Here is a 23,992-nt window from a genome sequence, read left to right as displayed (position 1 = left end):
AGATTTTGTAATTTCAAATGTCATTGGAACTGCCCACAATCTGTAATTTATATGGAATGATGATTGAATTTTTATGCGTGTCGTGAAAGTAGAAGAGATGGTTCTAAGCATAAGTCCTGTTTCTTTTCAAATTTGTACTTTCAACCCTCTGCGTTGCAACCGATATCCAATTTGTGACTAGTTTCGTAAAGTACTAATTGGTAACTTTCGTTTGATGCCGAGCGTGGCTATATTCGAAACACAAAAAATTTCACTCTCTCCCAGCCCCTGAATCGTTTTCAATTCCACACAAAATCATTATTTTCACTAGGACGAAACAAATAATCGCCGGTGCCTACTGCCGTGTCATAGATTTAGAACAGAATCGTGCTGGGTACTGACATAGACCCCATGACGCGTCGATAACCCGATTCTTGGAATTACATCATGTTTCCGGAAGGAACATCGTCCTGCAGTACCAAGTGATAATGAAAAATAATCGAGGTATCCTAGCAAGTAGGCAGCAGATCCTGAGTGAATTGAGCTCGGTATTGAGTCATCATTTAATCGGAATTATAGAAGCAGCAACTTGGATATCCCATTTGAAAAGTACTCCATGAGCGCAGTAGTCAGATAGGGTTATCAACGGTTGAATCTAATCCTATTTATAATGAGGCTTTGCCCAAAAACTCCCAAAACTAATGCTTACTTCGGCAATCAACAACATTATAGCTAGCGTTCATCGCTACGCGTATGAGATGACTGTGCCAGAGGTTCATAGAATGAGTTACCGTGCGGTTGCCACGATTATTCGTCGCCGCAAGCAACCTTTTGAATTGAGCCAAAGAGGTATGCGACTTTACCATTCTGAATGTTTAAACTCAACAAAAGGGTCGGAAAGTTGACAAAAAAAATGGTCCTGGACTTAGAAAATCCTTCACCTACAATAACATGTCAACTGCTGAAACCTTGGAGGTACTGAAGCAGAAAGTTGCTGGATGTTCTAATTCGACGCATCAGTGTCAGGACAGCATATCTGATAAAACAGAACAGAACATTTGATACAAATTTATTCAACTCGAGCTGTGAGAGTAACCTCAATCTATATCAGCCAGGAGACTTCTAGAGAAGTGTACCAGCGACTGCAACTTAGAAGCAGCAGGGCTTCCACGTGCTATGCGTTTATAACCCGCGAAATGGTTTCACCTGGTAACTGAAGGGCGCCAGTAATTGATAAGGTACGCAATTTGTAGTAAAAGTGGATTAAGAACATCCATAAAGTATTGGCAAATTATTTTAGTCACTTAATTGCTGACCCAAACCAATTCCATGATTCTCAACCAAGGGGATAATTTGCCTTATCCCCAGCGAGTAGAGTGCTCTTCCACTTCTCAGCGCGGATATCACAGAACTTCTTGATATTCATAAATTGATAGCTGAGGAGCAAGAAAGATGTAAAAAATGTTTCAGATGTTGTAAAAAAGGACCAAATAATCGATACAGTAGGATTTAAGTAGGCTACTTGGACCATAAATCAGTTTTTAAATCCATACCACATTCGTGGCTACTACAATTATTACTTACAAAGTCAACCCCCACCTCCCCAGACCAGTGATAGAGAATTGAAGATACCGATCAAGTGTGGTATATATTAAGGCGGCTTTTTCCTTGAAAGTAAATACGGGTCTAAATTCAAACATGCCATATTGTCAAATGTACATTGTGCCATTTAATATATACTGACGACATCACACGGTACCTCCGATCTAAAGTCCCTCACTGACGCGCGTTTTTAATTTAGAACGTCCTATGTGCATTTCGTTGCAATCGAAGCAGGAAATTTTGTATACTTCAAATTTAGAAATAAAACGAATGAAACCGGGGAAAGCAACAGGACCCGACGACATCGCATCAGAACTTTGGAAAGCGAAGCGCTGGGACCCAACATCATGGCTCAGTGAATTCTTTAATCGGGTTATTTAGGAAGGTAGAACACCATTTGACTGGCAAGAAAACACCACAGTTCCAATATGGAAAAAGAAAGGTGGTTGAAATTACCGGTTCGATTCATGCCATGAAGGTATTTGAACGCACTTTTGACAACTGTATTCACGAAATAGTTCAAATAACCGTGAATCATACCGAGTTTGTCAAGAACTGCGGGACTTCTGATGCATTAGACGCTGCGCGGTTACTCATGGAGAAAAACAGTGAGAAGTATCGCCCTCTTTACATTTCATTCCAGGATCTAGAGAAAGCGTTTGACCGTGTGTCACCCGAACTAATCTGGTATGCTCTACGACAACATTTAGTGGCAGAACAACTTGTGTACTGGGTTCAATTACTCTACCACGATTCGAAAAGTAAAGTTCAAAGTGTGGTGGGTGTATCAAAACCGCTTCGTGTCTCTGTTGGTGTTCATCAAGAAAGCACCCTGTCACCACTCCTTTTTGTTTTTGTTATGGACACTGTCACACGGGACATCCAACGCCCAGCGCCCTATACACTGCTTTATGCAAATGATGCTTTTTAGCATCTAATAGCAAAAATGATCTCGACCAATATGTCTAAAAATGAAATTCTTGCCTCATGCAACACGATCCCAGATTGAATCTGAATAAAACTAAATTTTTAACGATCGATCCCCATGAAACAGGCACAATCACTGTCAGCGGCAGTGATCTGCAGAGAACTGAGCGATTTAAATATCTCAGGTCCGTGCAATGCTAGCACAACCTGGATGAAATAGTCAAGAAGACAACGAACTTCTCAAATCTAAGATTTCCCGCAGTGCCGTCCGCCCTGCCGATTTCTATGATTCTGAGGCTATAAAAGATAATGAACGGGGTCTTACGATAATGTATACGAAGATGTTGGGTTGGATTAGTGGCGCGACATGTTTTGATCACATCCGAAATGAGGATATCCGTGGTCAATATGGGGTTGCACTGATCGTGGAAAAACTACGGGAGAGGCGTCTTCGATGGTATAATCACATAATTCGCGTCAACGAGCAAGATTGGTCTGAACATCGAAATCGAGGGTAAGCGACCAAAAGGTCGGCCGAAATAACGGGGGCTTGATACGCTGAATGTGGATTTGGAAGCCTCGCGATTGTATCCAAATCAGGCATTTGATAGAGCCAAATTGCGAAACCGAACACGTCGAGCAGGCTCCCGGAACGGGACAAAGTAGGGCGGCCGAAACAACAGTGGCTTGATACGCTGAATGTGGATTTGGAAGCCGCGCAATTGCATCCAAATCAGGCATTTGATAGAGCCAAATGGCGAAACTGATCACGATGAGCCGACCCCACTTATGAACGGGACAAATGTTGAAGAAAAAGTAGACGGACCCTTGATGAACAACAGAAGAGTTTTTACCTGACTATTCCTCTTAACACTCGCAAAGAGCCCACATGTTGAAGGACATCAAGACTTTGTCTTTCCTTGAAATTCTGAAATTTCTTAGCTAACCATTTGGCTATTGGATGTACTGGTAAGACATTTGTAGAAACGATTTCAGTAATTTCTTTTGCTTGGTTTCTGGATCCTGGAAGGCTCTTTGATTCTAGGCAGTACTAAGAAAGCGATTCTCAGTTTGTTGTTTCCGCAGAGTGGTTGATATTCTTTGATGACGTTATCCACCTGTTTTGGTTGAGGATCAGATCGAAATTTTCCATATAATCCACTCCTGCGCTTGTCCTTTATTTTATTCTTGTAGTCCACCAGTTCCGATACAATTAGTGCATTTTCTCTGTCCGCTTTAATGTAAAATACTGACTCCTCTAGGAGCTCGTAATTTATCTTCTCTAATGTGCGGTTTTCAATTGATCATCGGCCGCCTGAACAATTCAAACTCACAGGTCAGCCGAATTTCACTCTTTCAGATCGCCATTAAACTGCGAACCGACAGGCCGGCCTGATCCTGGATAACAGGCATTAGATTGAGTTAACTGTTAACGTTTTCGTTCTTTTAAGAATATTTAAAGGGGACATTTATTTTCTAATTCGAAAAAAACTCTTTTTTTTTCATAATTCATAATTTCTCAAACATTACGGAAATACGCTCCCACATCGTTTTGAGAAATTCTATGTATAAAAAAAGTTATAGTCACAATCGTAGCCGTAACCTAGAGCTAGGTTTGGGGGCGTCGAGCACGGTTTGTGCAATATTTACTTCGTCTCGTGTATATGCAGCTTTTATATGGGCATATAATATACATATTTTGTTTACATATATTATAGAGCTGCTTTGTATCATTCGCCGAGAAGCACGTACTATATTTTCTTAAGCTTTGACTAAAAATTAAGTGTGTGAAAATTGCAGGTGGAGATACATAATGCTGCCGATCTACAGTATTCACCACCAATGACGGAATAATAGATTATGTACAGAAAAATATATTTTTATGTATAAATTATCAACAAGAATGTCGAGCGTGTCAGACTGTAGTCATCCGATTTTAAAAAAAGCATTCCATCTTTTATATAAAATATTAGAGGATATACCTGAGACAACTCTTTCTTTTTGTAATACACCTAAAGAAATAATCAATTTTTCAATCTTGTTTAAAAATCATGAATAAGAACACGAAAGAAATTTTTTTTCATCCCCTAGAAAAATGTCTAACGAATATAACCAATTTTTAGTTTTGAGCTGATATTTATTAGGAAGCTAACAAATGTCCCACCGTTTAGAACGTGACTTTGGGAAGGCGCTCCTACTGTCGATATAGAAAATTGAAAGTCATAAGAAAGTCATCCAAACAAAGCTTTTCAATACATATAAATTTAAAAAAAAAAAATTTAGAAAGCAAGTGTCCGCTTAAATGTGACTTCTAGTATCTATCAATGAAAATATTGGTTTACGGCGAAAATATTATTTTGGGACCAACAGTAAGAAAGAAAGCATCACTCTTGAAGAATTTCTTCTTCTCCGCAGCACCAACGCTCTATTTTGGCAGCATAACATTTGTAGAAAAGAAACGAGTTTGCTCTAGCAAAGAACAATTTATTATGAATAGACCAGTTAAAGCTAAGCTTAATCTAGGGAAACTACTTTGCATTGAGATTCGAACCAGGGAAAATAAAATCGAGGGGCCGAGAGGTTCACCCAATTCAAACTCCATGTTTGCACCATTAGGTTGAGGAACTCATGCTTACTATATAATTCAACTTCACAAAAATCGTAACGGAGTCGGAAGCTTTCCATTGTGCTGATAGCGTTCTTAGCATAGCAAAAATTCAAACCATCCCCCCTTGTAGTTCGCCATATCCTCGGTAAGGATTATGCAATTTCTCGTGCCCTGAAATTAAGCAGCTACACTAGTGGCACGGATTCAATATCCGGCCATCCTGAATATTGATCTCCTTGTCTGCAGTTGTATGTGCAGATGGAGAGGGGTTAATCCCAGAAGGACCTCCAGGGATGCCGTTGGGCATGTCCTCATTGCCCCACTGATACACACGCAAGCCAGCCTTTGGAGCTTATGTAATTCGCTGGCTTGTATGCTGAGTTCGGTTCTTTCTGCCCAGATTACCGCTCCATAGGTAATCATTGGCCTTACTACTGCATTATATGTCCAAAGTAGTGTCTTCGGGCTGCAACCCCATTTTTTTTTCTGCTATGGGTATACAAATCATCAGAGACCTCGTGGCTTTCCGACAAGTGTTTCCGACATGTGTCTTCCAGAGTAATTTTCGGTCTAGCGTAATTCCCAAATATTTGACCTCTGTTTCTCGTTTATGTAATGTTATGGCTCTCAGGTGATCAAGCTTACGCCTTCTAGTGAATGGTACTATGGTGGTTTTGGCAGGGTTGATCCGCAGTCCCACCTTCCTGCACCAGGCACTAGTAACCCTTAGTCCAGTTTGGATTCTATCACATAGGGTATCTTCATATTTGCCCCTACAGATTAAAACAATGTCGTCCGAGTAACCCTGGACCAGTATTCCAGTACTTGTTAACACGCCCAGGAGTTCAACCACTACCATACTCCACATCAGCGGCGATAGCACTCCACCCTGTGGGCAGCCTTGAGTGGTGTTCATAATAATAGAATTTGTACCTTTCGATACCTCTATTTGCCTGCTTTCTAGCATTTTGCCCATCCAGCATGCCAGAGTGTTTCCCACTCCTTTGCAGCTCAGGACATCTTGTATCTCTGTGTGCGATGTGTTGTCGAATGCTCCTTCGAAACGCAAACAATATATTCTAAGCAGAATTTCCAGCATATGTATATTTGTCAATACAAATAATATAGTTGCCATAAACCCCCACGTAGAGCATATCTCGCCAATAACAAAAGTTGGTTCCTGGCATCAGCTCACTCCACGGCTTTCAGATAAACTTTCACTCTGCCTCTACCATTGTCCATCATGTAAGCCTAGGGATTCAATCGTCGACAATCTTGGGATAGTGGGTTTCAGTCAAGGGCATAATCCGCAATCGAATTGTCGCCCTTTCTTACTGTTACTTCCGCCTTCTCATCAACGTGTCCACAGGTATCTGGTGCGTACATGGCCAAGTTTCCCATTTCTTGTTGTCTTATGCCAGAAATCGATGACACAACGTAGGTATGAAAGCTTGGAGCCTTCACGTAACGGTGGTGGCCACCTTCAATCAAAGCGATATAGAGAGAATGCCGGAGCAGGATAACCTTTACTTTATGTTAATGATGAGATATTTGCATTTTGGGCAGGACAGCAGGGTGGATTTAGCGGTGCTAATGCATCGAGTAACGTCAAAGCCTTCCTTTAATCGATGAAAAGCAGATCGACCGGCGAAGCAAATTTCGCACACTGTTCCACAATGTTCCGAAGGGTGTTGCGGTCAGTACAGAAGGTTCCAGACCGGAAACCAGCTTACTCCCTGTCTATCAAGCTTTCGATTGGCTCTTTGATGTGTTCCAGCATTTTAGCTCTTATTTTTGAGATGGCAGAAAAGACGCAAATACGCATAACTTTAGGTTCCCAGAATTTAAGAAGTTCTTCAGAAACTGCATAAATTGTAGAAATAATTTGGTGTGGAAACCGACGAGTCCGTATCCGCCTATTATAATATGTAGTTTGCTATATTATCCACAAGAACTGAAACTTTATCGTATGCTATACAATTCAGAATCGTGCTGAAGTTTTCCCTTCATGCTCATCGCAGATGAGAAGCCTATACAGGTTCATGGTATGGTGGTGGAATTGTTGGCACCTTTCACTTCCCCAACTAGCATAATGATCCCTTCGTCGTGACATACGCTACAATGTACTTCACGTACTTTGTCAAGGGATGATTTGAACTGACCTAGTTTTCGAATTGAAACCAATAGTGTGCCGCTAATTATGAGGTTGTGAGATTTGTACGATTGGCGCAAACTTCTCATTGCTCCTACTACGATCACGTACTTTGTCGTTCGTTGACATACTGTCACATTATTTCAACTCGAAGCCAGTAAAAACAGGCAATTTGACACCTTTGCGTGTTTCCAATGATAATTCATGAAAGCAACGACATAGAAATCATTCGTTAGAGGTCCAATCGTCACCACAACTGAGTTTGCTCAGCCACCCAAGTCGTGGTGGACGTAGGAATATTCAAACTTTCACTACACTTTGGAATGAATCTAACCGTAAAATTTTCACTGAGAGGCTACTTGAAGAAGCCTTTATATATTCTGTTAATTCGTTTTGACATATCCTAAAACATCATTGTTATGTGGGCAACTATGAAATGGAATATTTCTTATAGATACATTTTGAGTGAACTGCTTTCCCCAAACTACCGAAGATGACGATACAGTCTTCACCTTTCTTCCCCCAAAAATGATGCTGCGTAACTCGACTTCAGAGGTTTCATAGAAAAGATATTAAGAAAAGCAGAAACCAGTTCTTCTGATGTGACTCTTAGGTTGGCCAGTATAGCATTATCCGAAAGTAACAGATTGTTAAACTTCTTTCGTTTTAAAGTTCACATTATCTTGAAGAAGTCACAAATTCATGACGCCTAGCAATGTGAAGAAGTCCAATAGGTAGCCATAATCCACCTTACTGACTTTTTTTAATTTGCACAGGTGTGATGTATTTCCACTATATATTTTGCTGATTAACGTGGGTTTTGTTTTAATAAAATTGCCAAAGTCTAAAAGACATACCTTCACGGTTCATCTTTTAAAGTCGGCTTTATCTTCGGAACGGAATTTAGTAACCAAATTTCTGACTGTCCGATAAACAACTAGCCCTTTACTATATAAACTGTATATTTTTTCAGCTGCCGTTTTAGTACTATTGCTTTGTTTAAATTCGTCGTTGTCACCTAGGCTCTATAGCCCATTTCGGGCGTTGGCCTCCGGGGATAATCTTTCTCCAACCATCTCAAATCCATCGATCGCGTCCTCTAAAATAGAAATCCAAATAGTGCGCTGTTTTAGCCAACAGGATCAGCAGCGTTTTCAGGGTTTTCCCATCGGCCTTCGTCCATCTGTTCTGTCTTCGAATAGTCTTTTAGGTATCCGAGTATCGTCTATATATTAAACGCGGCCCGCCCATTGCAGCCTCTGAAGTTTTATTATTTTGGAGACTTCAAGGCCGTCGTCGTTGATACAGTTTATGATTAACGATTGGTCGTCCTGATGTTCAGCTCCTATTATTCTATTTTCCTCCAAGGTATTGGCCAGTTTTCGGAGGTTTGTATTAGGGTCCATGTTTCTCATATTTAGCAGCGCGCATGTATCATTTTGTATGTTCGAAGCTTTGTTTTCCTGTGTATCCAGCTGATTTTTAAAATCGGCAGACGCGAATAGAAGACAATGTTTCCCAACTGAACTCGGTGTTTTATTTGGTGCACTTCATTCCCATTTTTCGTCAGTTGTACTCCTGCCAGTTGTGATATTTTGTCTAGTGGCGTTCATTTCATTCGTTTTCCTCAGAATTTGTTGGTCCTCCAACCTCGTCAAAACGAAGTTTATAAAAATCTTCTTTACGTATAGGAAGGATCGCACCATGATGTTTATATTGTTCGCATGTACAATGATTTGGCATGACCTATAGAGCATCGCGCTTTTTGTTTTTACAGACAACTTTCATATAAACTGCTCCAGCGCCAGAATGAACAGTAGAGGTGCCAGGCGATCTTTTACTTCAACCCGACGTTTGTCTCAAACGCAACTCTTAGTTTGTTATTTATTTTGATCTGCACTGTTGAGTGGGATATTGTCATTCTAGTAGGGATTACCAGTCAAGTCAAGTTAACCATTATTTTATAGAGTACAAGTCGGCCAATATTGCAGTATGCTGCTTTACAATTTGTTTGTATGACTCGTTTTTCTTGTCAAGCGCTTCCTGGCATTCGTTGTCAAACCAATCATTTCGGACACCGGGATTCATGTTCACCTACTTCTAGTTTTGACAGCACGCTATATTATCTATGGGTCATAGTCATTTCTCCAATTTAACCTTTTCTGCTGTCAAATCATGTCCTTTTGTGAATGTGATTGTGTAGGAAGTATGTCGATTTAATAATTAGATTTCTGGTATTTGTAAAGTCAATGAGGCCGTTGTCATTCGATATATCATGGAGACTGTGCCCTTCGGTCGTTCCTCGATGGGTCTTCTCGTTCTCAACCTTAACGTTGAAATCGTCGAGCAATATCTTGAAGTCATTTGGAGGCGTCTAGCCTTTCCGCACCAACATCAAATTATTCTTGAAGCCCTCAGTTGAGACGTGTGTGTTGACATATACATATATTAAAAAAGTTTGTCTTGATACGAAGCGCACACAATCTTTCGTGTATAGGTTTGAAGTCAGTAATATTTGCTTTAAAATCCTTATCTGCGATGAAAGTGGCTGGTTCGAATTTTCCGTTTCTTTGATGGTTTCCCACTGTTGAAGATTGTGTACTACCAAATGTCAGTTTCGATTTCAATTCCTTTCCGGGACTGCCAGAACCTGGAGCTTGAACTTGCTGGCTTGTTGGAATAGGTCTTTGGCAGTACCAGATTTGTTTAGCGATTTAATATGCCAGGATTCAGAATAAAGTCATTCTTTGGTTTGCATGGTAGTTTCCGTGGTATCGATCCTGTCCGAGACTGTTCATCCTCTCTCTGTATCTGATGTTTGATTTTTTGATGGCTGACAGATTGTAAGTAGAACCCACACCTGGAGGGCCAGGTCGGCCAAAACATTACAAGAGAGATATGCCCTTTCTTACTCCTCATTTCACTTCCGTGTAACGCACATTGCATAAAACTCGTTCCCGGGGCAACCCACCGCGGATAGATACGAATAATATATACATACTAAGCTGCCTCAGAAGTTACTTATAACTCGTCCTAATATTGTTTAATTAAAACGAGAGTTGTTGATCCAACCCTATTTGTTATTGGACCTACAGGGCAGTAACTTGCAACAAGATACTCACTTCATTAACCGAATTTGGAAGTATTAACAATTTTCTTGAAAAACTTTACTCAATTTTCGTATTTCCAAAACATAAAAAAATTGATGTAAATGTTATCCGGATTTCTGGTTCTACAATTTCCATTCCTATTTTTTGCATTCTACGTGACTTGAAAACAAATAAGAAGGATCTGTGACAGATTCTGATATTTTACAGCATATTCGACGTTACCTCGAATGTCCCAGATTACTTTTCCCAAGTACATGAACATCTCGACTCGTTCCGATCCAGACAATATACCACTTTCGTCCTTCTCAAAAGCATTCGCAACGTAAGATGCAGTTCGCATCTCTGCATTTCTCTTCATCATAATTTCCTTCCGCTACTCGAAAGTAAGCAAGCAAGCGCTGCAACATGCACTACATATTCAGATAATTAAGTTTAGCCTGCATTATGTCATTTTGTGGGACTGTCGTGCATGAAACCACCATAATTGACCTACAAAATGGAACGGAACCATTTGCGAAAATAGTAGGAAGCCTTGACCTACACAACCTTGAAATGACTAATCTTGGAAATCATTCAGCCATGCAGGTGGAAGCATGTCAGGATGCCATGAAGGGCTGTGGGGAGGATATAGATGCATGTAGAGCGTACGGTAATTGCGGTTAGTGCAAGCGATTAGCATATTGAATTTTTGTCCTGAATAATGTGGGTTGTAAAATTTGATGTGCCCGGAAGAGCGTCCTTGCATCGTAATGAGTGAATTCCAGGACATGGAGTGATATGATAACCGCTTGCCTCCCGGCGTTACAACATTAGCAAAAAGGCTTCAAATGATTTTGTTTGGCAGCCAACATAATAAAAACGAGTTACTTCCTGGAAGGAAGTTGCTGGCAAGAGAGTTTGAGTATGTGTTCGGTATCGCTAAACAAACATGTACAACACAAATAAAGAATATACAATGGAAAACATCATGATCTCTTGGTCACCTGTGTTGTTCCTAAAGCGATAGTTATTGCTGAGTCCATTATTTTTAAGATGCATTCCGACACCACCGCCGCCTCCATTGTTCATGGGACCGATGCCGACTCCGCCGCCCGTCGTACCCCCACTCAGTCCGTTTCGACCTCTCATGTAGCCCGAGTTGTTCATACCGGAACTACTCATGATGGTGTGACCACTGTCCACCATGTTGTTTCCGCCGTTGGCGCCTCTCAAATAATAATTTGTATTCAAATCGTTCTGATAAGCCGTGCTATGGTTATTGTGGATGTAGTGCCCGTAGGACTGGTGTCCAGGGTTACCCGACATATTTATGATTGTGCCCCCGCTGCCATTAGTGCTAGCATTGCTTGAGGAGCTACCACCGCCATTTCCTCCCCCGTTAGTTCCGTTCGTCAGGGATGAATTCATTAACATGTGGAGATTTCCACTGTGACCGTTTAGCGATTGTGGCGGCTGGTGTGAGCCCAGGGAATGATCCAGGCGAGGGTTCGAGGGTTGCTGACCAGATTGCTGCTTGTGATGGTGAATAAGTCCTGCCTGCGACGGAGGCACGGCGGGCGGGGACGACGAAGATGATGATGATTGATGACTATGATGATTATGCTGATGGTGGAATTGATGATTGTGTTGCATTTGTTGTTGCTGAAACGCAGACTGTTGTTGCTGTTGCGAGTAATGGTAATGGCTGTGTTGTGGGTGGTTTGGATGCGATCCAGGCAAAAATTGAGGGTAGACGTGGTGCGACCATTGGGGGAATAAAGGTCTAGCTGTTGACTCTTTTTTCATGGGTTTTAATGATGGTATTTTGCAGGTATTTGATTGGTAGTTACGGGGTTGTTAAATGATATATTATACATTTGAATTTTGATTACCAGGGATAAAAATTATGTCAATTTCGGATTAGATGCATGAGTTAGAATTTTTTTTCAATAAATCCGAATAAAAGCAGCGTGTAAATAAAAAAGTGGGAAATACGTCGGTTAGCAATACGAAAATTCCAGAATTGTGACATGAGAAAATATACAAAGAACGAAAAATCTAAAACTTGATGGATTCCTTCTACCTATGCATATGCTAACTACGACGATGCCAAGTACATAGGAATGAAAATATAAATATGTTGAAGGAACCTTGCGAGCTTTGCGTCTGACTTTAGAAATAGTGGCCTTATAAGTTGACTTACCTAGGCCTACCCGAAATCATTGGTCGTCGCATACAAAGACGCAAAACTCACAAACTCCTCAATAAATGACCTAACGAATAGTGTGTACTCACCTGATGCTGTTGCAGCTCTTTGAGCAACGGGGGATGATCTGATTTGCGGTTCCGCCGGTGGCTCAAGGATGTCGCGATACTTGGAAACCATCAACACGGAGATAAAGTACACAATCGCTAACGATAAGAATTGGGCTTGCTTCGTCTCCTCCTGAAACATTCGTTTCTTATACCAGTGTTATTTTGAAAATATCTCTCCCACGTTAACTGGGGGATGGAGCTGTTCTCGATTTTGAGTTGTTTTTGTTGTCAATTTTCGTGTTTTCAATTGGAAATTTGATATTTCAAGCAAGCTCGAAATGAAAACAGCTTGGATGAGGCAAATAGATGGGACGTCGATTGGGTGGAGGTCTCCTGTATGCTGGAACCATGTGTGTGACAAAGTTCATTTTTCATAATTGCATACAACCTATGAAGTGTTCCCATGGAATAGCATGAATATTTGGTTTTGATACTTGACCATAGATAGCCTGTCAGCAGTAAGGATTTCCTAAATCAAAGTAGCTTCGTGTCAAAGTTTGCTAAAGACTTTTGGAATATTCACTGATTTTGTTAGACTCCAAAGCAATATATGGCCTTCGAGGATAATCTGATTTGAACCACGTATGGAGAAGTATCAGTTTATTGATTCACTAAAGTTACCACTAAATGCGACTGATAATAAATCGAGGGGTAAACGGAAAGTTAAGTGGAAATTTTAAATGGGATGAGCGAAAACTGAACGCCAGATTATGCTTCTTTTGACTGTACATAATTTCCGTTTTTTGATGGATTATTCCTCACGACGTTTTACATAAAATTGAAACTTACATACATAACATAATATAACATAAATTTGAAACTTGTGGCAAGACTTCTTCAACAAATCGGTGATTTGCCTCCCCGATTCCTGGTCGCCTCAGTGAGTAAGCTTGGTCTTTCCGTGACACTGTGAGCCATCGCACAGCAGACCTCTAAATCCTACACACGTGGGAATCAAATGAAAGGGCAATCTAAAATAGAAAAGAAAAAAACAAACAAACAGCCAGGACCTCACACCGCGCACAAACTCATCCATCAGGTGGAGGAACATCTTCGCAATAATGTGGATCTGGGAAGTCAGACATTGGAGCTACTGCAAAGACTACAACCAACGAAGGTCTTCGCTCGGAAGCCAGGAACAGCAAAAATACGTCCGAGATTAGTATATCAAACGACAGCAAGCAGTCAGACGTGGGTGCTAAATGGAAAAGAAGGCCTGGAACCAAAATAGGCCTTTAAAAGGGTTCAAAATAGAACTAAACCTTCAACAACGGAACGAAGGAGATGGGAGCAGCAGAGATCAGCCCTCAAGAGGGGAAGAATGCTTCCAAGAAACCCAAATCCGAACCCAGAAGGGAGGAAATCCCGCGTGGGTCAGGGAGGTGTCTCAATAAATGCTAGTACGCTTAAAGACATTTTGAAGCAAATATTCGCTTGTGAGGAGCAGGAATCATAGAAGACCTTCTCCTCCTGCGAATATGCAAGGAACGAAGTACGCAGCTTGTGTTCACCGACGTATGCTTTACACCAGGTCTTGTACTGATAGACTGTGAGATGAACGACGCGGTGATACGCCTTAGCACCATATTCCTTAAATTGTCACAATAGAAGGTAGCAGAACTGGCAATATGTGCTGGGCATGATATACCATAAGTACGCGTGGTGACAGTCTACCTTCCCAAAGTGCAGTGGTTGAAACGGAGGAGCTTCTGTGCACGATCTCAATGCACGATTATTGACAGTCCGCAGAAGCAGAGAGGAGGGCAAAGACAAACTATTGACGATCGCTATAAGAACGTAACTCTATTAACAATTACAAATGGAAATACACTTATGCATGTACACAGAAAGGGACCAAGGAAAGATACTTCAAAGGACATAATAATCGTTGGCGCAACAATCCATTTTGGATCAGGGCCTTGAAGTGTGTTAGAGCACTTCATTCAAGACCGTAACGGTACACTAGGAGGCAATGTGGTCAGCATTGCGCTCGCCCGAGATTATTACCCTGATTTGACTCAGGTACTCATTCACAGCTGAGTCGACTGGTATCCAACGTCAAATCACGATACAAATCCCACTGCCACCAGCGAGATTTGAACCGCGACCTTCCGTACGACAGCCTTGCGCTCCAACCACTTAGCTATCCGGACACTCGGGAGTAAAGCCTATTGAAATCCCCAAAGGAATCGCGGAAGCTGCAGAGGCCGGAAGAGCAGAACTGGGGAAGGACGTGCCCACTGAGAAAAGCTCAGGGCGAGCAGCCGTATGCAGAGAAGCGCGATGCTGGAGGAGAGGGATAATATTCCAACATAAGAGAAGCGCCGCAAGCATCAATGAATCCAATGGCCAGTACTAAGATAGCACAGGTAAACCTCCATCATGCAACAGCTTTACCTGGAATAATTGCAAGCGCAATTTCCAAGGTTAAAATTGGAATAGTGCTGGCTTAAGAATCCTGAGTGTACCGGGGCAGATTATTGGCCTTCTTGCGAAAAACAAACGGCTGCATCATTCCTAAACGCAATTAAAAATATACACCTCTTTCACAGTTCCTGGAGAGAGACCTGCAGACCTGGCGGCTGTAAGTTTCATTGGAATACGGGGGAGAACTCGAAAAGATCCTTTCCATCCGAAATTTTTCAGACCAATTTATTTGCCATCGTTTGCATGCAAAACGGTGGGGGAAATCGTAGACAACTGTATTAGAACTAACATTCTAATCCATGTCAACACGATTACCGGCCAGGACACTCAGCCGAAACCGCTTTGCATCAGCTCGCGGATGTATTACGGAATGCCACAGAAACAAAATAAATATGCGTTTTTGGACATCGAAGAAGTTACACTCTGACTTTCTGGATAGGAAGAATGTTAGAGAGTAGAAAAATGGAAGTGCCGGCAAATATACATTCTATAGTTATGAACAGTAGTCAGCATTATTCACAGGGAAGGATAATATCATCGTTAGTATGAAGCATAGTAGGTGATGAACTCTTAGGAGAGGTAGAAAATGCAGGAATACAGATCTGTAATTACGCTGACAACGTTGTTGTAGGGGCAAATATGAGGATACCCTATGTGATAGAATCCAGACCGGACTAAGATTTACAAGTGCCTGGTATAGGAGGGCGGGGCTGCGTATTAATCAAACCAAAGCCACCATAGTACCATTCACTACGAAGAGTATGCGTGATCATCTGGGAGCCATTAAGTTAGATGGCATGAAGCAAACAAGTTAGCAAGCTGACAAGTTAGCACTGATGAAGGGAACAAGTGGTTCCCGAAATATCGGTATTTGCATGAATAAATATCCACACCAACGAAAAAGAAACAACAAGTTTTTATTATTTCAATTAATCAATCGTTAGAAACACCGCATAATTTCACTCAGAGCGAATGATTACCTAGTATATTGTCGGATAGCTTATAACAGAGAGAGCCTTCGCCGCGGTCATTGGTCCAAGGAAAACACACTTTGAACCAATAGGTAAGCCCACTAGCATATTCCAGTCGGACATATACGGAAATATACAGATAGATGTGCCTCATTCATCCTGCAAAAGAAATATAAGGGCAGAACACTTCTATTATAACTGACAACCAACCGGCCATCAAGGCACTTGGGTCCCTCAACTGGCATGGAAATGCTATAATAGACTAAATGTGCTCAGCATGCTAAATAAGGTACTTGGGTTCTGGGCCACAACTGGTAGAATGCAATGAGGCAGCGGCTGAGCTAACCTAGAGGGGACCAGGAACGCCGTTACACTGACCAGAGTCTGTCTGAAGAATCAGAAATGGGTTAATGACTATGACGCTGAAAAATGCAGAGGAACGAATGAAGTAGCTGTGCTAGCCGGAGGTACTAGGAATGGATCAGTTCAGTTACTCATGGCGAGGTAAGAACCCAAGCGCTAGAAGGGTTATTTAAAACACACAAAAAAGAGCTTCCAGATCATGGCAGGAATGTTCAATGGTCATTAAAGGCTACATTATCACCCGAGGAAGCTAGGGATATCTTCGGTCACTGTTTGCAGATTCAGCGAGGAGAGTGACGAAACCTTTATATATGTTCTGGGAAAGTGTCTGGCGCTTGTGTTAAGTAGCTTCAGGGACTTGGAAGAATCCTGAATACTAGATCTCAGATTCTAGACAGGTAGAAGCAAGGAACTTACTGAAATTCCTATTGGTTCTAGGCTTCATTCGAATAATATAGTTCATAGGTATATTCAGCAAAGGGTCACAATGATTCATCTAGGACGCAGTACCGCTTCGCTTGACAGTATTATTATTATTGTTATTAAGTAATTATTAGCTCGCCCAAGACAAAGTACAGGCCGCTACCCCTTTACCTCGAACAATAAACTAAAAATTTATCCCCGGCGTAGAGCAGCAGTATTTTCAGGCCTTTTCGCCACTTGTTAATACTGCTGCCGCAGTAACAAAAATTTCAAATGGCTTTTCCTACTTGCAATTTTTGCAACACGAATTCACAGCTTCACAATTTTACATAAATATTGATTTCTCCATTGCCTGTATCGATCCGTTGGGCAAAATATATTTGTCTGCACACTGCCGTGGGAATAGCACTATGATGCTAACTATTAGAAAAAAGGATAATAAACATTTCTGGTCCAAAAATATTTATAATTATATGAGTACGAATTAGCATTTACAGATTCGGAAGATTTTAATGTTGAGGGTTTTTGGTTAGAAATTAAGTTAACATGATCATTTGAAATAAATATTTATAGGACATTAAACTTTGCTATAGTGGGACCGAGATGGGTCGAAGGAAATGGAACTGTGGTTATAAAAAATGTAGTAGGAAAAATCTCTCCATCAGCTCCAATCAAATAAATGGAGAAACAATGATGATTTACAAGTCGTGAAATTGGTGCATACCACGAAGTCCACGACGGAAGTGCTGGTTAGAAGGTGTGAACAGAATCACGAGAGGTCTGGAATACACCCAATAATTTCGATTATCAAACTGCGGAAGTTCCAAGTAACCCTATCGATGTTGAATTCAGAAGTTCCAGGGTTTCATGTAACAAAAGCCACTGTGTATGCAGAAGTTTCGGGACCTGATGATTTCTGATTTGAAAACTATTGGAAACTCTAAATGATGTGCATCAAATCACCCCGAGTATCTACTTCATCAATTACTTCATAAACACATTTGAAACTGAAGCGAAAATTCGAAAGTGAACTTAAAAACCTCAAACACTTCCACAACAATTGCTTCAAATTTAATTAATTATATTTTATTGAACACAATCGCCTGCCAAAATTTTCAGCTTCAATAAAGGCTTGTGCTTAACCAAAACCCCAAAAGGGACAAGCGAATTGCGAATGTGGCCCTACAATAATAATTAGTTGTAATAGCGTAACCAACACATTTTATGCGCATTTAATTACATAAATGATTGCAGCCATCAATCGAATCCTTGACAGAGAAGAACAACCCAACTACATGCCAAATATAATTAACTCGAGTGGCATTGAAACTGCACACACATCACCATACGCATCTGAGGTGGGAGTAATGAATTCCACCCTATCGCCATCTACTTGCCTCTTTAATGAAAATGACCACATAATAAATCAAATTGGAAATTAAGCACTTTCTCTTTTTCTGTCTACTTACCACATCACGATATATTACGGCTCGTAATCGATTAACATCCATATCCTGCAATAACTTTTCAGGATCCTTGACAGGCGATAATTGACCGGTGATTGATTCAACAATATTCTGGAAAAGGAAGGAAAAAATGAATATCTAGAGACAGATCTACACTTGTAGATTAAAGAGCGTTTTCTTTGTTAAACTTTTTAGCTTTTAATTAAATATTTCACGTAATGACAGGGCTTTCCTAACTTTCTAGCTAGACAAAGGACACTAGCAGGGGCTGACATCAAATTTGAAACCTTCCAACTACGCCTAAATATCCTATCCACCTTCAAGGGGTTTCAGTGATGCAGCCATCGATAACCTTGAAAGGAATGATTTGCCAAGCATTTCCTACAACATAAACGCGGATTTAATGGAAAATATAACGTTGCGAAATGATTTCAAATATCTTTCATTAAGGTTCTAACATATTCAAAGAAGAATTTAAATGTGATTTTCCGGTCTGCTAAAATATGGCGCAGAAACCACTTGAAACGCATAGTAGTCCATTTGGGAAGTTGAAAAACCGTCGAAAAAAGCTGCGACGTTGCATCGTCTGCCAGAGTCTATAATCACATGACGTTTAAGAAGGCTATAAGACAGTTAGCCTGTTGATATCCCACTGAGTTTATCACCCATACATAAGTGTCTTCGATTGCAATAAATTCAAGCAAAATGCAAAATTTTGACCTTCTATAACTATAATATAATAATAGTTAGATTTCCTTCAAACTTTCCAAAATTGTATTGTATATTATATTCGCGGTTTTCGGGTAAATTTCTAAAATATGGTATCATGTTATTATAAACGTATTTAAGCAGGTATGAGAATGGGATGGATTTTAAGGTTAAGTTTTTATATAGGTGCACCACAGTGATTTCACATTTTTCGGTTGGATATAGGCTCTGAGAACGAGACCTGTTACACCTTTTGGCGCATACATTTTCAATCATCATTCCCCAACGTTTGACTCAATATCAGAAATAAGACCAATTTTGAAAAGTACTAATCAAGCCCCCTTCTTTCGCATATATGGGGAGCCCCCCTTTAAGCTCAATAGCAAATGGCGCTATATGTAAGGGGATTCACAGACCTCACCAAATTTCGTGACGATTGCCGTTTATAAGTCAATCGGGGTGGCAGACGGACATGCAGAGAAAGAGACAGACAGACGGACATACATCACAAATAGGCTGAAAGCTTCGTACGCCAACAGAGGAAACAATTCTTTTTTGACAGAATTTGATTTTATTATTCAATATAGTTGCCTTTGAGGGCGGTACAACAATTATAGTGGTCAGACAATTTTTCGAATTCATTTTTATAGAACGATTTATCTTGAGTTTCAAAATAGGCCCCAGTTTCGGCGATTACCTCTTCAGCCGCGCTAAATTTCTTTCCGGCGAGTTTTCTCTTAAGGTCTGGGAACAGGAAAAAATCACCTTCAAGCAATTCGTATCCTAATTCGTGCAATTTTACCATCGTTTTAATTGATTTGTGACACGGTCCATTACCTTGAAGAATCGCCACTTTCTTTTTCTTCGAATGGGGCCGTTTTCCATGATTTCATTCTTCAAACGTTCCAATAACGTTATGTAATAGTCGCTGTTGATGGTTTTTCCTTTCTCAAGATTGTCGATGAATATTATATCATGCGCATCCCAAAATACTGATGCCATATCCTAGCCAGCCGACTGTTGCGCTTTTGTACGTTTTGGAGTTGATTTACCGCGTGCAGGCCACTCAGATGACGATGGTTTTCACTCTGGTGTGAAACAATGGAGCCATGTTTCGTCAAACGTCACATATCAACGCATAAATTCGGGTTCTTTATGGCAGAAGAGCTTCATGTTCGGATAGCTGAGTGGTTAGATCACAAGGTTCTCGTACGGAAGATCGCCGTTGAAATGTTGCTGGTGGCAGTGGGATTTGTATAGTGATTTGACATGGGATGCCAGTCGACTCAGCTGCGAATGACTACCGAACTATCGAACGTAATTCTGACCACATTGCCTCCTATAGGGTACTATAATCCTGTAGTGAACCGTTACGGTCTTAAATAAAGTGCTCTAACACATTTCAAGGCCCTGATCCAATTGGATTGTTGTGCCAACGATTATTATTATTATTATATTATCGATTGTGAACTCCCGCCAGACCCACTTTAAACACAGCATTTCATGCACGATATGTCTAACACATTCCACTTCACGTTGCGGTCATCCTTTTGTTGTTTTGGTCGGTAACCGCCTTGTTGTGACGTCCACTGCGTGCATCGTTCTCAATGTTCATTTCGCCTTGTTTAAACTTAGCAAACCATTTCTCAATGGTTGATTTTCCTGGCGCAAAGTCCCAGTAATATTCATCAAGCCAAGCTTTGAAGCTTTGACTTCAGCTAATATTTTTTTCGCTAAAAAACAATGCTTTATTTATACACACAAATCCTTTTTATTAATTTTCTGCAAACTAACAAAAGTTCCTTTACTTAAAATGCTTCATTCCACAAAGTAGTATAATAATAATAGTCAGCTACATTGAATCGATTTTATTTAAGGTTTTGTCTCACACAAACCCTTAAAAACGGCAATTGTTAATATTACATGACCTTTGACAAACAGCCATGCTCTTTTTGGTAATAGGTTTTTGGGACTTCCCGGAGCATTACTAACTCCTTTTATGAACGTCAGTAGGAACTTACGGCCTGTTAGTTGGGGCTTAAGAATTCACGCAAAGCCTTTCCTGCTTGTCGGCAATTAAAATGATAGAAATTTGTATTTAAGCAACGGCAAAAACCCTCGAATAGGGACTGACCTCAATGTAACGAATTTTGACTATCGAAAACGGCCTATGATTGGTTTTTGAAATGTGCGAGGGTCCTCAGAATACTCGCTTTCTCCAACTTGAGTGAGAATTCCAGCGATATAAACTGGACTTTCTGGACCTAAGCAAAGTAAGATGATGGGATTCTGGAGAGTACTCCCCTCCCTCTTATGACAATCTGCTTTTGTACTCTCGAAAGCCTATTGGTAGCAGATGTAAATCCGGCGTCGAGTTGCTTCTGGCGGCAACCGCGAGGCGCGCTCTCTTGACAGGTTTCTGAGAGACTTATAACGCAAGATTTCAGTCCAGTTAAGGACATCACAATTGTACAATGTTACGCACCAATGGAGACTTCCTATTTAGTGGAGAAAGATGCTTTCTGCGAGCAATTAAACGCAGTTCAGCGGAAGCTTGCTAAAGGTGAAATTGCGGTGAAGATGGGTGATCTGAATGCGAATATGAGATTTGAGAACACCTTGCTCAGATATGTGATAAGGAAACACGGTCTTGGCAATCGCAACGATAATGGTAGGAGGTTCGTGAATTCCTACAACTTCCACTGCCTCTTCATTGGTGGCACATTGTTCGAGCTCAGTGCCTGCCATAAAGTCATTTGAATTTCAAATGACCGATACAGTACGAGTAATCAGATCAACCACTCGGCGATCAGCAGTAGATTTAGGAGTTGTCTTCTGTATATACATAACAAGGGAAGCGCTGACATCGCCCTCGAAAGGGATCATGAGATAATGGTCGCTTACGTTCGCTTGCATGTTGCGTCTGCCACTTCTCGCAAGGTTGGGGAGTTGCGACTCCCCAAGCTGAGTATCGACCACTTGTAGGATTGAGCAGTCTCTTGTTGACCTAGTAAGTAACCCGTTTGAAAATATCGATGAGCATTGGACCGCCGTCAAAAATTCTCTTTTTTCGGGTGCATCCCGAAGGAGCGTCATAAAATCTAGATGACTGCGGAATCGTGGAAGCGGTTGAAGATATTACTGACCGCAATGGGTGATGGTGGGCGTGACGCGTTCGACCTCCGACAGAAAGCGAAATCTCGAGAATGTCAGCGTAACGTAGGCCTTTGCAAGAGAGAATTTGCTATTGAAAATGAACTGTATACCGTATCACGAAAGAGCGTGTAGTCGAAAATATTTGGGTGGTCCTGTGAAGAACGTCAACGGTCGACTTCTCATCCAAGATGATGAACAACTGAAGAGATGAAAAGAACCAGTCACCATGGTTTTTAACCGTATTACATCAGGTGAGGTTACTGCTCTTGTGGATGAAATGGCTAGTCACCGTAGCAACCTCCGCGCAGAAAGGAAAACATTTCGATCACCAATGCATTCAAATGGAGTAAAGCCCGTGGTTTCGACGGTCTCCCTGCGGAGTTTATTTTGCTACAACTGTAGTCACTGCAGACTTGCTACTTCCACTCGTATGCAAATCTTGAGAATCCGTGACCATTCCCGGAGGCTGGAAGAAGGGATGATCGCTAAGATCCAAAGAAGGGAACCCGTTTTGTATGTGACAATTGGAGGGTTATCTGCCTACTACTTGCCATCGCAAAGATAGCAACTAAAATAATCCTCGAATGCATTAAAGAACATTTCGAGAGATTGATGGACAGAGAGTATCGCTGGTTTCCATGTCAGATCCTTTTGCATTGCCCACATCACCTCATCATTTTGAAACTGTGTGGGTCTTCGCTGCACCTGCCGAGAAACCGAAAAAGGTTTCGATAGCGTGAATAGAGAGTTACTTCGCAGGAAGTGCATTCCTGGGAAACTAATAATTACTACCATGTCATGCTGCACCGTCCGGAGCACGTGAAGGAATTCATTGGACGATGACATCTTTTTTCAAACACTTCGACTACGCTCATAACATCTCTGTTTGCTCCCTCATCGGATTATGGACCTTTGCCAAATTGCTCTGGATTTGGGAAGAGAGGCAAATAGGGTTGGACTGAATATAGACACCAACAAAACCAAGGTTCTCAGTCTGACGGATCATCGCACTCTCCCTATTTGCATTAATGGGCAGGATATCGAAGGCATCGATCAATTTGTGTGTCTAGGAAGTGTGATTTCTGCGGACGATAGCAGCGAACTGTACGTTGCCTGACGCGTTAACAGCGGTAGATCCGTCTAAAATCTGGAAATGCAATTATCTTAACACCAGGATCAAGTTGAGACCGTTCTGCGCTAGTCCTTTTTCATACTGCGTCGCGCTGTTTTCATACTGCACGTTTCCGCCCTGTGTCGTCTCACTTTACGTTCAACTTAGCGTGTTATTTTATACCTTTTATGATAATATGGTGGACTGAATTCATCGAAAGGGCTATTTTGTTTTTGCAAATTCACGAGAGCTATTTTACAAAGTGGCAACAGGCAGCCTAACGTTACCAGTTCAACGGTTCAGTCATTTTATCGTTCAACTAAAGTGGTATTGCCAAATATTAATTTCGTCAGGGTTTTTGTTGAAAGGTACTAAAAAGTAAGCACTGAAAAATTGGAAAAAGTGCTGAGGTACTAATGAACTTCGAGAGGTACTAAATTTAGTACCTTTGATATTAAAAAGTCAACAATAATCGGAATACTTCTTTCAGATATTGAGGCATTGTCCAGGAGACCACACCCTAGTCTAACTAATGTTGGAGGGTCAGAGGGGATGCAGATTGCAGATCTAAACCGACTGGTTAACATCTAGACTGAGCAAAAGCGGCTACAGGTCGCATGTCACGCTGCTTTCCAGGCAAGATGCGCCGAGGCAGCGTCTGATGAGATTTTTGAAAGCGCCCAAGAAAAAAGTA

At 41.1% G+C, this 23,992-nt stretch overlaps 1 protein-coding gene across 14 annotated transcripts in view; it reads right to left on the bottom strand.

Annotated features, from left to right (window-relative positions):
* The window catches only part of LOC119657303 (neurobeachin), a 511,509-nt gene that overhangs the window by 53,407 nt on the left and 434,110 nt on the right, over positions 1-23,992 (bottom strand). For 6 of the 14 annotated variants that reach the window (XM_038064152.1, XM_038064151.1, XM_038064148.1 and 3 more), the window contains exons 21-23: positions 18,327-18,434; positions 12,653-12,818; positions 11,362-12,153 (exon numbers count right to left, since the gene is read on the bottom strand). In XM_038064152.1, the coding sequence (XP_037920080.1) occupies positions 11,362-12,153; positions 12,653-12,818; positions 18,327-18,434 (1,066 nt within the window). The remainder of the gene's footprint in view (positions 1-11,361; positions 12,154-12,652; positions 12,819-18,326; positions 18,435-23,992) is intronic. The other 8 variants (XM_038064158.1, XM_038064157.1, XM_038064160.1 and 5 more) reach the window with 3 other exon arrangements.

The sequence above is a fragment of the Hermetia illucens genome, chromosome 5 (assembly GCF_905115235.1).
Source record: "Hermetia illucens chromosome 5, iHerIll2.2.curated.20191125, whole genome shotgun sequence".
Taxonomy (NCBI): Eukaryota; Metazoa; Arthropoda; class Insecta; order Diptera; family Stratiomyidae; genus Hermetia; species Hermetia illucens.
This window is presented reverse-complemented; position numbering and strand designations above follow the sequence as displayed.